At 43.4% G+C, this 13,021-nt stretch overlaps 1 protein-coding gene across 1 annotated transcript in view; it reads left to right on the top strand.

Moving 5' to 3' along the window:
• The window catches only part of LOC121289276 (CMP-N-acetylneuraminate-beta-1,4-galactoside alpha-2,3-sialyltransferase-like), a 651,606-nt gene that overhangs the window by 265,004 nt on the left and 373,581 nt on the right, over nt 1-13,021 (top strand). Inside the window, exon 4 of the mRNA XM_041208545.1 lies at nt 8,444-8,536. Within this exon, the coding sequence (XP_041064479.1) occupies nt 8,444-8,536 (93 nt within the window). The remainder of the gene's footprint in view (nt 1-8,443; nt 8,537-13,021) is intronic.

The following is a 13,021-nucleotide window of genomic DNA, read 5'->3' as shown; positions in this document are numbered from 1 at the left end:
GGTCGCCCAGTTTACGTTTGGTTTCTCCAATGTGGAGGAGACCGCATTGGGAGCAACAAATGCAGTAGACTAAGTTGGGGGAAATGCAAGTGAAATGTTGCTTCACTTGAAAGGAGTGTTTGGGCCCTTGGACGGTGAGGAGAGAGGAAGTGAAGGGGCAGGTGTTACATCTTCTGCGTGGGCATGGGGAGGTGCCATAGGTGGGGGTTGAGGAGTAGGGGGTGATGGAGGAGTGGACCAGGGTGTCCTGGAGGGAACGATCCCTATGGAATGCCGCCGGGGTGGGGGGGGCGGGGTGAAGGGAAGATGTGTTTGGTGGTGGCATCATGCTGGAGTTGGCGGAAATGGCGGAGGATGATCCTTTGAATGCGGAGGCTGGTAGGGTGATAAGTGAGGACAAGGGGGACCCTATCATGTTTCTGGGAGGGAGGAGAAGGTGTGCGGGCGGATGCGCAGGAGATGGGCCGGACATGGTTGAGGGCCCTGTCAACGACCGTGGGTGGAAAACCTCGGTTAAGGAAGAAGGAGGACATGTCAGAGGAACTGTTTTTGAAGGTAGCATCATCGGAACAGATGTGACGGAGGCGAAGGAACTGAGAGAATGGGATGGAGTCCTTACAGGAAGAGGGGTGTGAGGAGCTGTAGTCGAGGTAACTGTGGGAGTCGGTAGGTCATGGGAGAAGGTGTTGCATCTCCATCCCTGATTACACTAAATGACACTCCACTGGAAGTGGTTAGCAAATTCTGCTGCCTTGGATCCATGGTGACAGACAATGTGTCCCTTGATACATAAGTTGATGTACTCATAGGGAAAGCAGCTAGCACCTTTGGCCGACTCTCAAAAACCGCAGGGAATAACAGCAAGTTGACCTTTAGGACCCAGCTGATGGCTTCTAATGCCAGTATTCTCATATTGCTGTATGGCCGTGAAACATGGATGACTTACAGCTATCAAGAAGAGAAGCTCAACAGTTTTCAACTTCGTAGTCAATGGCACATTTTGGGCACATCCTGGCAGGAAAAAACATGAAGGTGTGTAGATGAGGGTAGTGCAGTTGATGTAGCCTATGTGGATTTCAGCAAAGCCTTTGACAAGGTCCCACATGGGAGACTTATAATGAAGGCAAATGCACATAGGATACAGGGTAATTTGATAAGGTGGATTCAAAATTCGCTTAGTTGTAGGAGACAGAGGGTGATGACAGAAGGATGCTTTGGTGATTGGAAGCCAGTGTCCAGTGGCGTACCACAGGAATCTGTGCTTGGTCCCCTATTATTTGTCATTTATATAAACGACATAGATGACAATGTGGGGGGTAGGATTAGTAAGTTTGCGGATGACATAAAGATTGGCCGGGTGGTTAATAGTGAGGTTGAGTGTCTTGAGCTACAGCAAGATATAGACGGGATGGTCAAATGGGCAGATAAGTGGCAGATGGAATTTAACCCTGAAAATTGTGAAGTGATACACTTTGGAAGGAGTAATTTAAGAAGGAAGTATCCAGTGAACAGCATGACAGTAGGAGCTTCTGAGGAACAAAGGGACCTTGGCGTGTGTGTCCATAGATCTCTGAAGGCAGAGGGGCACATTAGTGGGGTGGTGAAAAAGGCATATGGGACACTTGCCTTTATCAATCGAGGCATAGATTGCAAACGTAGGGAGGTCATGTTGGAGTTGTATAGAACCTTGGTGAGGCCACAGCTGGAGTACTGTGTGCAGTTCTGGTCGCCACTTTATAGGAAGGATGTGACTGCACTGGAGGGGGTGCAGAGGAGATTCACCAGGATGTTGCCTGGGATGAAACATTTAAGTTATGAAGAGAGGTTAGATAGACTTGGGTTGTTTTTGCTGGAGCAGAGAAGACTGAGGGGCAACCTGATTGACGTGTACAAGATTATGAGGGGCATGGACAGGGTGGATAGGGAGCAGCTGTTCTCCCCTTAGTTGAAGGGTCAGTCATGAGGGAACATAAGTTCAAGGTGAGGGGCAGGAGGTTTAGGGGGGACGTGAGGAAAAACTTTTTTACCCAGAGGGTGGTGATGGTCTGGAATGCGCTGCCTGGGAGGGTGGTGGAGGCGGGTTGCTTCACATCTTTTAAAATGTACCTGGATGAGCACTTGGCACATCATAACATTCAAGGCTATGGGCCAAGTGCTGGTAAATGGGATTAGGAGGTAAGTCAGGTGTTTCTCACGTGTTGGTACAGACGCGATGGGCCGAAGAGCTTCTTCTGTACTGTGTGATTCTGTAAATGTGGCAGTTCTCTCAAAGGTAGAGCTTCTTTGTTTGTTATGACTCCTCAAACAGAGGCAGTTTTGTTGACTCGGGCACGTCTGCAGAATAAAAGGTGGAAAGCCAAGGGCTTTCTGTGTGGTGATGTAGCTGGAGCCAGACCACCAGGAGGATGCCCAAAGGGCCCTTTCAGTGACGTTTGTGAGGGTGACATGAAGGCCATAGACATCAATTATCATACCTGGAAGTCATTAGCTAACGACAGAGGAAAATGGCGACACCTCTTGCTAGCTTGGACCACCACAATGACCAGTGGCTACAGTAGCTTTGACAACAGATGCCAGTGCCAAAAACAATAACCTACAATGACACTTGGTAACTTCATGTGTGGCACTTGTGGCAGCACCTACCTCTTAAGGATTGGCTTCTTTGCCACCAGCAAAGTTGCACCATATGAAGACTCCCCATCTGAAATTGTTTTTTTTTTGCTGCATGTCCAGCAGGATGCTGGTACCTAAGATCTAAATGTATGCAGGCTTGTGCAGTGGATGCTTAAGAGTGACAGTTTTCCAAATTTAGGATTATTGATGCCCAGATTAATTTATAATTCTCATGTTCTGATGCAAGCATTAGCTTGGTGTCATAGATTCATAACGTCTGCCATATTGATGGTTCATTTGTTATATGGGATACAAAACCTTTGGCTTCATAAGTGGTGAAAAATGCATACCATATAAAGAACAACCTTTCCCTGATTGATGAGGCAATAATTGAATGAAGACCAGTTTAAATTTTGATACAAAATGTTTAGCTGCCCTATAAATTCGACCAAATGTTAGGATATTAGGGTGGATTTTGCTCATGCACTGCCAGTGCGTCTCAGAAAATCAATGGACATTTTCGGTCAGTTGAATTAATTAGGTGGAAAATGGCAGGCAATGCACTTGTAGTTTTCTGATTTATACACTCGTAGCTGGTAAGTTACATTTTTTTGTTTTGTTTGTTTGTTCCTGGGATGTTGGTATTACTGGCAAGGCCAGCAGTTATTGCCCATCCCTGATTACCCTTGAGAAGGTGGCTGTGAGCCACCAACTTGAACTACTGCGGTCTGTGTTGTTACGATTCCAACTGCTGCCAATAATGGACAAGTCAGAATCCAGAGTGAAACCTGGCTTGATAGATTCCAACTTTTTTTTTTGAAACCGTAGAGGAAAGCTACTGAACAAATTCACAGGATGAACTTTCACAATCTGTAACCTCATGGCCCAGCATATCCCCCACTCTACCATTACCACCAAACTAGGGGATCAACCCTGGTTCAATGAAGAGTGCAGGAGGGCATGCTAGGAGCAGCAACAGACATACCTAAAAATGAGCTGTCAACCTGGTGAAGCTACAACACAGGATTACTTGAGTGCCAAACAGCATAAGCAACAAGTGATAGACAGAGCTGAGCTCAACCAACGGAACAGATTTAAGCTCTGCAATCCTGGCACATCCAGTCATGAATGGTGGTGGACAGTTAAATGACTCACTGGAGGAGGAGGCTCCACAAAGATACCCACCCTCAATGATGGAGGAGCCCAGCACACCAGTACAAAGATAAGGCTGAAGCATTTGCAACAATCTTCAGCCAGAAGTGCCAAGTGGATGATCCATCTCTGCCTCCTCCAGAGGTGCCTAGCATCACAGACGGAAGTCTTCAGCCAATTAGATTCACCCCACATGATGTCAAGAAATGGCTGAAGGCACTGGATACTGCAGAGGCTATGGGCCCTGATAATATTCCAATAGTACTGAAGATTTGTGCTGCAGAACTTGCCGCACCCCTAGCCAAGTATTCCAGCACAACTACAACACTGGCATCTACCCAGCAATGTGGAAAATTGTCCAGGTATGTTCTGTATGCACAAAGCAGGACAAACCCAACCTAGCCAATTAATGGCCCATCAATCTACCCTCTATCATTAGTAAAGTGATGAAAGGTGTGCTATCAAACGGCACTTGCTTAGCAATAACCTGCTCACTGACACTCAGTTTGGCGTTTTCACCAGGGCCACTGAGCTCCTGACTTTATCACAGTCTTGGTTCAAACATGGGCAAAAGAGCAGAGCCCCAGAGGTGAGGTGAGAGTGATGGCCTTGACATCAGGGCAGCTTTTGACTGAGCATGGTATCAAGGAGCCCTAGCAAAACAGGAGTCAGTTGGAATTGGGGAAAACTCTCCACTGTTTGAAGTCGTACCTAACGCAAAGGAAGATGGTTGTGGTTGTTGGAGGTCAGTCATCTTAGTTCCAGGACATCATTGCAGGAGTTCCTCAGAGTAGTGTCCTCAGTCCAACCATCTTCAGCTGCTTCATCAATGGCCTTCCTTTCACCATAAGGTCAGAAGCGGGGATGTATGCTGATGATTGCACGATGTTCAGCGCCATTTGCGACTCTTCAGATACTGAAACAGTCCATGTTCAAATGCAGCAAGCCCTGGACAATATCTAGGCTTGGGCTGACAAGTGGCAAGTAACATTCGCCCCACATAAGTGCCAGGTTATGACCATCTCCAACAAGAGAGAATCTAACCATTGCCTCTTGACGTTCAGCGGCATTACCATTGCTGAATCCCCCACTATCAACTGGAGATTGCCGTTGACCAGAAACTGAACTGGACTAGCCAGTGGCTCTGGCTGCAAGCAATAGCTACAAGAGCAGGCCAGAGGCTAGGAATCCTGTGGTGAGTAAGTCACCTCCTGACTCTCCAAAGCCTCTCCACTATGGACAAAGCACAAGTCAGGAGTGTGATGGAACACTGTCCACTTGCCTGGATGAGTGCTGCTCCAGCAATACGCAGGAAGCTTGACACTGCCTGGGACAAAGCAGCCTGCTTGATTGGCACCCTATCCACAAACATTCACTCCTCCATCACTGACTCACAGTGGCTGCAGTGTGTACTATCCACAAGATGCACTGCAGGAACTCACCAAGCCTCCTTAGCATCTTCCAAACCCATGACCACCAACATTTAAAATGACAAGGGCAGCGGACATACGAGAACACCACCACCTGGAAGTTCCCCTCCAAGCCACTCACCATCCTGACTTGGAAATATATCACTGTTCCTTTACTGTCGCTGGATCAAAATCCTGAAACTCCCTTCCTAACAGCACTGTGGGTGTACCAACATCATATGGACTCCAGCCATTTAAGAAGGCAACTCATCACTACCACCTCGAGGGCAATTAAGGATGGGCAATAAATGTTGCCCTTGCTGGCGAAGCCCACATCCCGTGAATGAATTTAAAAAATGCAAAGAATAAAATGCAAAGAAGTGACCTATATTACACCAGACAGAAGGGTTGGAAAGATCTCAGTACAAACAAAAGAAGTCAATTCAAATTCCCACTATTCTTTTAGCCCAGCAATATCTTTATAGAGACACAAACCAGACTTGGGACTGGCATAGTTGCAAACGGTTTTCTTCTGGTGAATTCCTGAGCATTCACTTGAAGCTCCTCCTCCTGAGACACCCAAAATCTGGACTCTAAACTCACTGTTTCTCCAAATGCAGATCAAACAAAAGCATTTCCTAAACTTAGTTTTCCAGAAGCACCTCTGCCAAACTGATTACTGAGTCCCATAACTCAACTTCCCCTCTCTCAACTCCTGTCTTTTTCTATATCACTGGATCACTGTTGTTAGGCAACAGTACTGCCTTTTTTTTTTACCCTTTTTTCCCATTGAACTTTCAACCCCTTTAACCTATCTCTTTGACTTCAGGGAATGTAAAACCTCATTCAAAATGAATATACACAAACAAACCCAAAAGATCTGACCTTTCAGTCACATATCTATCCAGACACCTAGGCACCAAGATTCATAAACAAAATCTAACTGAAATTGAAACCATTTTTACCCTGCTTAACATACAAATTCAATTTAAAATTATACATTTTCATAATAGTGTGGTGTTGGTGCACCCACAGTGCTGTTAGTTAGGAAGTTCCAGGATTTTCACCCAGCAACATTGACAGGATGGCAATATATTTCTAAGTCAGGATAGTGCATGACTTGGAGGGTATCTTGCAGATGGTGGAATTCCTGTGTGCCTGCTGTCCTTGACCTTCTTGACGGTAGAGCTCGTGGTTTTGGAAGGTGCTATTAAAGGAGGCTTGGTGAGAGACTGCATCTCTACCATCTTGTAGATAGTACACACTGTAGACTTGGTGTGCTGGTGGCAGAGGACAGGGTGCCAACCAAGAAGTCTGCTTTGTCCTAGATAGTGTTGAACCTCTGGAGTGTTAATGTAGCTGTACTTAACCAGACAAGTGGGGAGTATTTCATCACAATCCTGACTTGTTCATGGAGAAAGGCTTTGGGAATCAGCAGCCATAGAATTTATGTAGCTGAACACTGTTGACCTCTGGATGTTAATGGTGCGAATTTCGATGATGGTAATGCAATTGTATGCCATGGGGAGATGGTTAGACTCGCACTTGTTGGAGATGGCTATTGCCTGACACTTGCATGCCGCAAATGTTACATGTCGCTTATTAGTCCAAGTCTGAATGTTGTCAAAATCATGCTACCTCTGGGCACAGACTACTTCGTTATCTAAAGAGATGCAAATGGATCTGAATGTCGTGCAATAATCAGTGACCAACCCCACTTCTGACTTCATGATCGTGGGAATATCATTGATTACACAGCCAAAGATCATTGGGCCTGAGACCCTGCCCTGAGGAACTCCTGCAGCAATGTTCTGGGGCTGAGATGATTGCCCTCCAACTACTACAACCATCTTCCTTTGTGCTGACTGTGAGTCCAAGTCAGTGGAGAACTTTCCCTCTGACTTTTAGGGCTCCTTGATGTCACACTTGGTCAAATGCTGTCTTGATGTCAAAGATGGTCACTTTACCTCACCTCTGGAATTCAGTTCTTTTGTCCATGTTTGGAGCAAGGCTGTATTGACGTCCGGGGCCGAGTGGTCCAGGTGGAACTAAAGCTGAGCTTCAGTGGACAGGTTATTGATGAGTAGATGCTGCTTGATAGCACTATCAACAAATCTTCCATCAATTCATTGATGATTGAGAGAGTAGTTCTTGGGTAGTAATTGGCTCTTTGGATTTATCCTGGTCTTTGTGAACAGGAACCACTTGGGCAAGGGCTTGGAAGGGTAACCTTAATAAAGTTAGGAAGCAAGACACAATTAGTCCCTTTCACTCATCTTCCCTGATTTCACTGAATCCCATTGATTCCCAGTTCATCAATGCCATAAATTTAAAATTCTACTCCTTGTATTTCTCCATGGCTTAGTGCCCCTCCATCTCTGTTCCCTGCTCCGGCCCTCCATTTCTGTTCCACTAATTCTGGTCTCTTTTTTCCCGCTAATTCTGACCCAACTTTTTTCACCCTACTATTGATGACTGTGCCTTCAGCTGTTGAGGCCCTATGCTCTGGAATTCCCTCCTTAAACAACTCCATCTCTCAATCACTCTTCTTTAAAATGCTCCTTAAAATCTATCCACCTGCCCTAAAATCCTTCCCCTGGCTCAGTTAATTTTTGTCTATCACGCTTCTGTGAAGTGCCTTGGGATATTTTACAATGTTAAAGGTGCTATATAAATACAAGTTGTTAATGTGTCTAATTTTGGATAATCTATTTTACTTAAGGCGATAGAGAGGTGCAGAAGCAATTTATTAAGAGGATAATAGAAATGAGAAGCAAATTATGAGGAAAATTATGAAGAGAAGCTAGAGAAACAGAGGCCCTTTTCAATGGGACACAAAAGGTTAAGAGGAAGCCTGAGAGCTGTGCAAAATTGAGGGGTTTTGAAAAGGCAAATAGAAAAAAATATTTTTGTTGTTGAGCAGCCAGTAAGTAGAGGCATGCATTGAAGTCCAAAAGAATGAAAGAGAGTAGGAGATTTTTTTTATTGTTATGACAGTGTTTGTCTGGACATGAAATAGTTTACCAGAAGCAGTGTTAGAAGCAGAATCCATCAAGTTTTTTTTAGAAGGTAAGTGGATAAATATTTTGAAAATATGGTTTGGGGAAAGTGAAAGGAAATGGCACAAAGTGGATTGTTTTTCACAGCCTGAGTACTGGTGTGATGGCCTGAAATGCCCCTTGCTGTAAACTTCCATAATTCTTTCTGCTTGTGTCTTGTAGCATTGTGTTACTAATCCTATTTATTTTTTTATCTCTCTCTTTCTTCAGCTCAACAGAATTGAACTATAAAAATGGAAATATCACAGAGGGTGGCTGTAGAAAAGGATTTGCTTCTGCACAGATGACAGCAATCTTCCCAAAGTAAGAAACCATTGCCACTTGAAGTGTTTTCCCACTGTTTTGCCCTCTCTGCTTTGAGAAAGCTGTGTGGTGGAGTGACAATAATACCAAGTAGATGGTGAATATAGCATCACTTTATTTTTGCAGCTGCATATATCTTAACAGCAATTTTCCTTCAACCAGCAGCACCAAAAGCAGCGTATCTGCTTATTCATTAATTTGCTGCTTGAGAAACTCATTGTATACACATTTGCTGCTGAATTTTTCCACATAACATTGACTGCACTGTGAAGAACATTTTGAGATGCCTTCAGTATGTGATAACGTGCCACATATGGCATTTGGTTTGTATCTTGTGAGACCAACAAGATTTAAAGGATCTTCATGAGGAGTTGAGCCTCAATTTAAATGATAGTGTTGGTATATTTGTGCATTGACTGGTCTCAGTATATTTGCGGCCTCTAGCTGAGGTAGAATCCGCAATCTATAAGTGTGACTAGAAATTGCAGTATAGAGAAAACTAAGTCTACGGATGACACTGCTGCCCATGGCTATTATGATATTTGTTGGTTCTTGATGTGTTAATAACATCTTAATTGCAAAGCTATTAATGTTATTCTCACAAAAAGCACTTTCTAATACCAGTCCTTGTGATAATCATTACATTCAATTTAACTGGCTGTTAGCTAGTCATTTAAGGTGATGAACTTTGAATCCCACTGTCAGTGACAACTATGTGGAAGGACTGCTTTGGTTTCCTTTGACCTGTGAATAGAAGAAAAACTTTTAACTCAACCCTGTTAGCCCAGCATGAGAGGCTCCTAATTGTTTCTAAACTGGGGTGGTAATGATTGACTGCTTCACATCCAGTCAGAGGCAGCTTGGGTCCTCCCACTCATCTTGCTAGTGCTCGTAGTACTATTTTACTGCAGCACGTGTGGAAGAAGGAGCATGAATTAAGCCATACAAGCTGCTTCATCATCTATTGTTTATCTGTTGTTTTTAATAGGCAGTATAGTTTATAGCTTGAATTACATTTGACGGAATGTTAACTCTTCCATTAGCAGATCATCATGGCTTCTGTTAGATCAGTAAACAGTACATGTCGGATATTGTACAGGTAAGGACGCATTTTGACTCATAGGGAGCAAGTACTTGCTTGCATAAGTAATTCTTGATGCTAAGCAGCAGAAAGGTTTTTGGGTTGCACTTGGATACCAAACAAGTTTATTAATTACACTTTATGGACAGCAGCGGTTCAACAAAACAGTGCTCTACCATCTTTTCAAGGGCAATTAGAGATGGGCAATAAATGCTGAGCAAGCCAGCAACACCTGTGAAAGAATAAAAAAAATGTTAACTTTTGTAGAATGGAGAAGAATGATAGAAACAAAGTGCTATGAAAGACCTGGCTGGATCAGTCTTGTATGACTTGGTTGATCACAAATTCCAGAGCAGCATTAATAATGGGGATAAAGAAATCCATGGGTGGAATCTTGTTGCAGTGGTGAATTTCTTGGTGGCAGGACTGAATGTGAACAGGACTTGCATTTTGAGGTGGGATAGCTGGCCATGCGCAATCACGTAGCATCCAGCTAATTAGTTTTGCATAATTAAGGGGCCTGGCCAGTTGTGCGACAGAGGAGAGGAAGTTGCTGATCCCGCTGTTATTTCACAGCGGTCAAAAGTCCGGGTGTCATATTTAAACATTGCCTGGACAGGCATCCACTCCCTGCAAGCCAGCAGCATTACTCTGCCTGGCTGAGAGGATTTTGAACTTGAACCCCTGCCACGCACACGCACACACACCACCTCCCACACTTGGATCACTGGAGCTGCAATCCTGCACCCTCCCTTAGTCACCTTTGACTTTCCCTCTAACGCCCTGGCGCTGCCTTCTGTGAGCCTTGAGCTACTTACTGCCATTATTGATCCACTGCCTGTCAACTTAGAGCAGCCCCCACCGAGACCCTCAACTTGCTAACTGTCATTTTCAAGCTTTGACTTGCCCTTGGTTATCCTCGACTCTCCCAGTCCCACCACTGAGCTGCCCTCAATCACCCTTGATCTTCTGTATATCATATTTGAGCTGAGACTGACAGTCCCTTTGTGGTCCAACTCCCACCCTCTGTCCCCCACAACCTTTCTTAGGACCACCACAACCCGACTTCCCTCCCTCAGACAACCCAACATCCTTGGACATCTGCCACCTCAGCTCAATACAATAACTCAGCCACTTCTTCCCTTATCCATCAAAGTACCCCATGCAAGAAAAGCAGCTCCTGCTCACTCCAAATCCACCAGGAAGCCTGCCTCGCCTGCTGCATGCCACCTTTAACCAGTTGTAGTTCTGAAGGCATGTGTTTATCATTTGCTGCCGACTAATTCGCAAAGGTACAATTTAATTGTGTTTTAAAGAGTATGCATGATATGCTAATGCATTAAAAATAGTTTCTTGTTGCTTGCCTTTGGGAACCACGATCCGCCTTTAATCTGCTGTCAACTTACTTCCAAACTCATCCTGCTGCTGGGAAGTGACATTTTGCCTCCCATGCAATTAAGTGCCCCTACCCACCTCATTTCCCACTCCTGGGAGCTTCACTAGATTCCACCCCATGTACTAGACAAAGCGAAAAATGGCATTCAGTCAAGCGCAGTGAGCCTTTTGAGCAATAATTTCTAAAATTGTTACAATCTTGAGTATTGCAGGATTACTTTTGATATAAATAGTATAATTTGTTTTTATCCTTGTTTCCTTCTACTCTTGATTTGGTGATTTCTTTTTACAAAGCATAGTTTCTTTGGAGAAAATATACATTGAAGCCCCCTCATTCCAAAAAAATTTGAATATTCTTTTCAGTAAATGTTTATTGCGAACTGCTGAAATTTCTATACAGTTCACCTAGATATTAGTAGTAAATAGTCTGCCTCCAAATGAAGTGAACAATGTAAGCAATTTTCCCCGTCTCCATGCAACACCGGTGATTAACAGCAAAAAATGGTGGGGTAGACCAAAGGCAGTCACCAAAGTTTTCCAGTAACTTATTGAAATACTAATTTTGTTAAATGGAAAGATTTATTTTTGATAATATAGTCCCAAACACCAACAGTGAATATATTGAAGGTGGCATATCTCGCAAAGAAAGTCAAACGAAACCCAGAAGACTATAGCAAGTTCATTAATTAGTTGTTTTGAATAGTCAGTTAAAGTTTTTTTTAAGAACATGGGAGTCAATCTGAAGGGCTAATGTAACTAGAGGAAAAAAATCTGAATAGAACTTAATGTGGCTCAATTCTATTTCATGGAACAAGAATCTGACCCATCTTGCTACTAATTATGGTAACTTCAGCATATTTTTTGTTTTACACTGGACCTCTAATTCTTTTCATATTTCTAAACCAAAATAGTATTATTTATGTAATGCATTTAACCTAAGTCAAATATAGCGTACTTAAATATTCTTGTTTCTAAATTATCTCCTTCCAATTAAGTTTAATCTTTAATGGTTCAACTCTCTATGAAGCATTTTTGTTCATGCTTTTTTAACAGTTTTTTGTGCACATTTTTTAATATGCATATATGAAGCAAAATAGTTTTGTGGCCCCACAGCTGAACTGTCCATTTTTATCTCTGGTTGTAATAGCAGCAATTTATGATGATGTTGGAAGAGGAAGAAGTCATCTTTGAATACCATAGGGAGTTTGATGTGTTCTTTGTAAACCAAGATATGGAAGAGATGATGACATAGTGGTAATGTCACTGGACTAGTAATCCAGGGGCCTAGGCTAATGCTGTGGGGACATGGGTTCAAATCCCACCACAGCAGCTGGTGGAATTTAAATTCAATTAATAAAAGCTGGAATTGAAAACTAATTTCAGTAATGGTGTTCATGACACTACCATCAACTGTTGTAGAAACTCACCTGGTTCACTAATGTCCTACATGTGACTGCAGACCCACAGCAATATGGCTGGCTGCCTCTTAACTGCCCTCTGAAATGGTCTAGCAAGCCAGTCAATTTAAGGGCAATTAGGGATGGTCAACAAATGCTGGCCTTGCCGGTTATACCCACATCCCATGAAAGAATAAAAAAAATCTGAATGCAAAGCAATCTAACTGGAAACAAATATTTGAATATAGAATCAATTGTTTTAAAGACAGCCTTTCTTTTTTGGTGGTACTCCTTACAATAGGTAAGTGGGAGTCATTGATGACGTCCCTTCATTTGTTATAGGTTGGAGGATAGTTTAATGTGCTAGGCCTGTAGCTCAGGGTCACAAGGACAGTGCAAAATGCCTTGAAATCTTCTGAAGACTGGTTCTTGCTGCACATCCCCTCAATTTCATTTTGCTGGTGATGCTTGAGCAGTTTTCCATACTATATCAGAATGTCCTTATTGCGACTTCCATGAGTCACTTGAGGGCTAACTAAAGGGAAGTGTTGGTACATCTGTCTGGTAGTACTTGGTGAATGTGCACTGCATCGTGAGTGACGTTTAGGGGCT

Source organism: Carcharodon carcharias, chromosome 16, assembly GCF_017639515.1.
Source record: "Carcharodon carcharias isolate sCarCar2 chromosome 16, sCarCar2.pri, whole genome shotgun sequence".
NCBI lineage: Eukaryota > Metazoa > Chordata > Chondrichthyes > Lamniformes > Lamnidae > Carcharodon > Carcharodon carcharias.
Note: the sequence above shows the minus strand (reverse complement) of the source record. Positions and strands in the feature narration are given on the sequence as shown.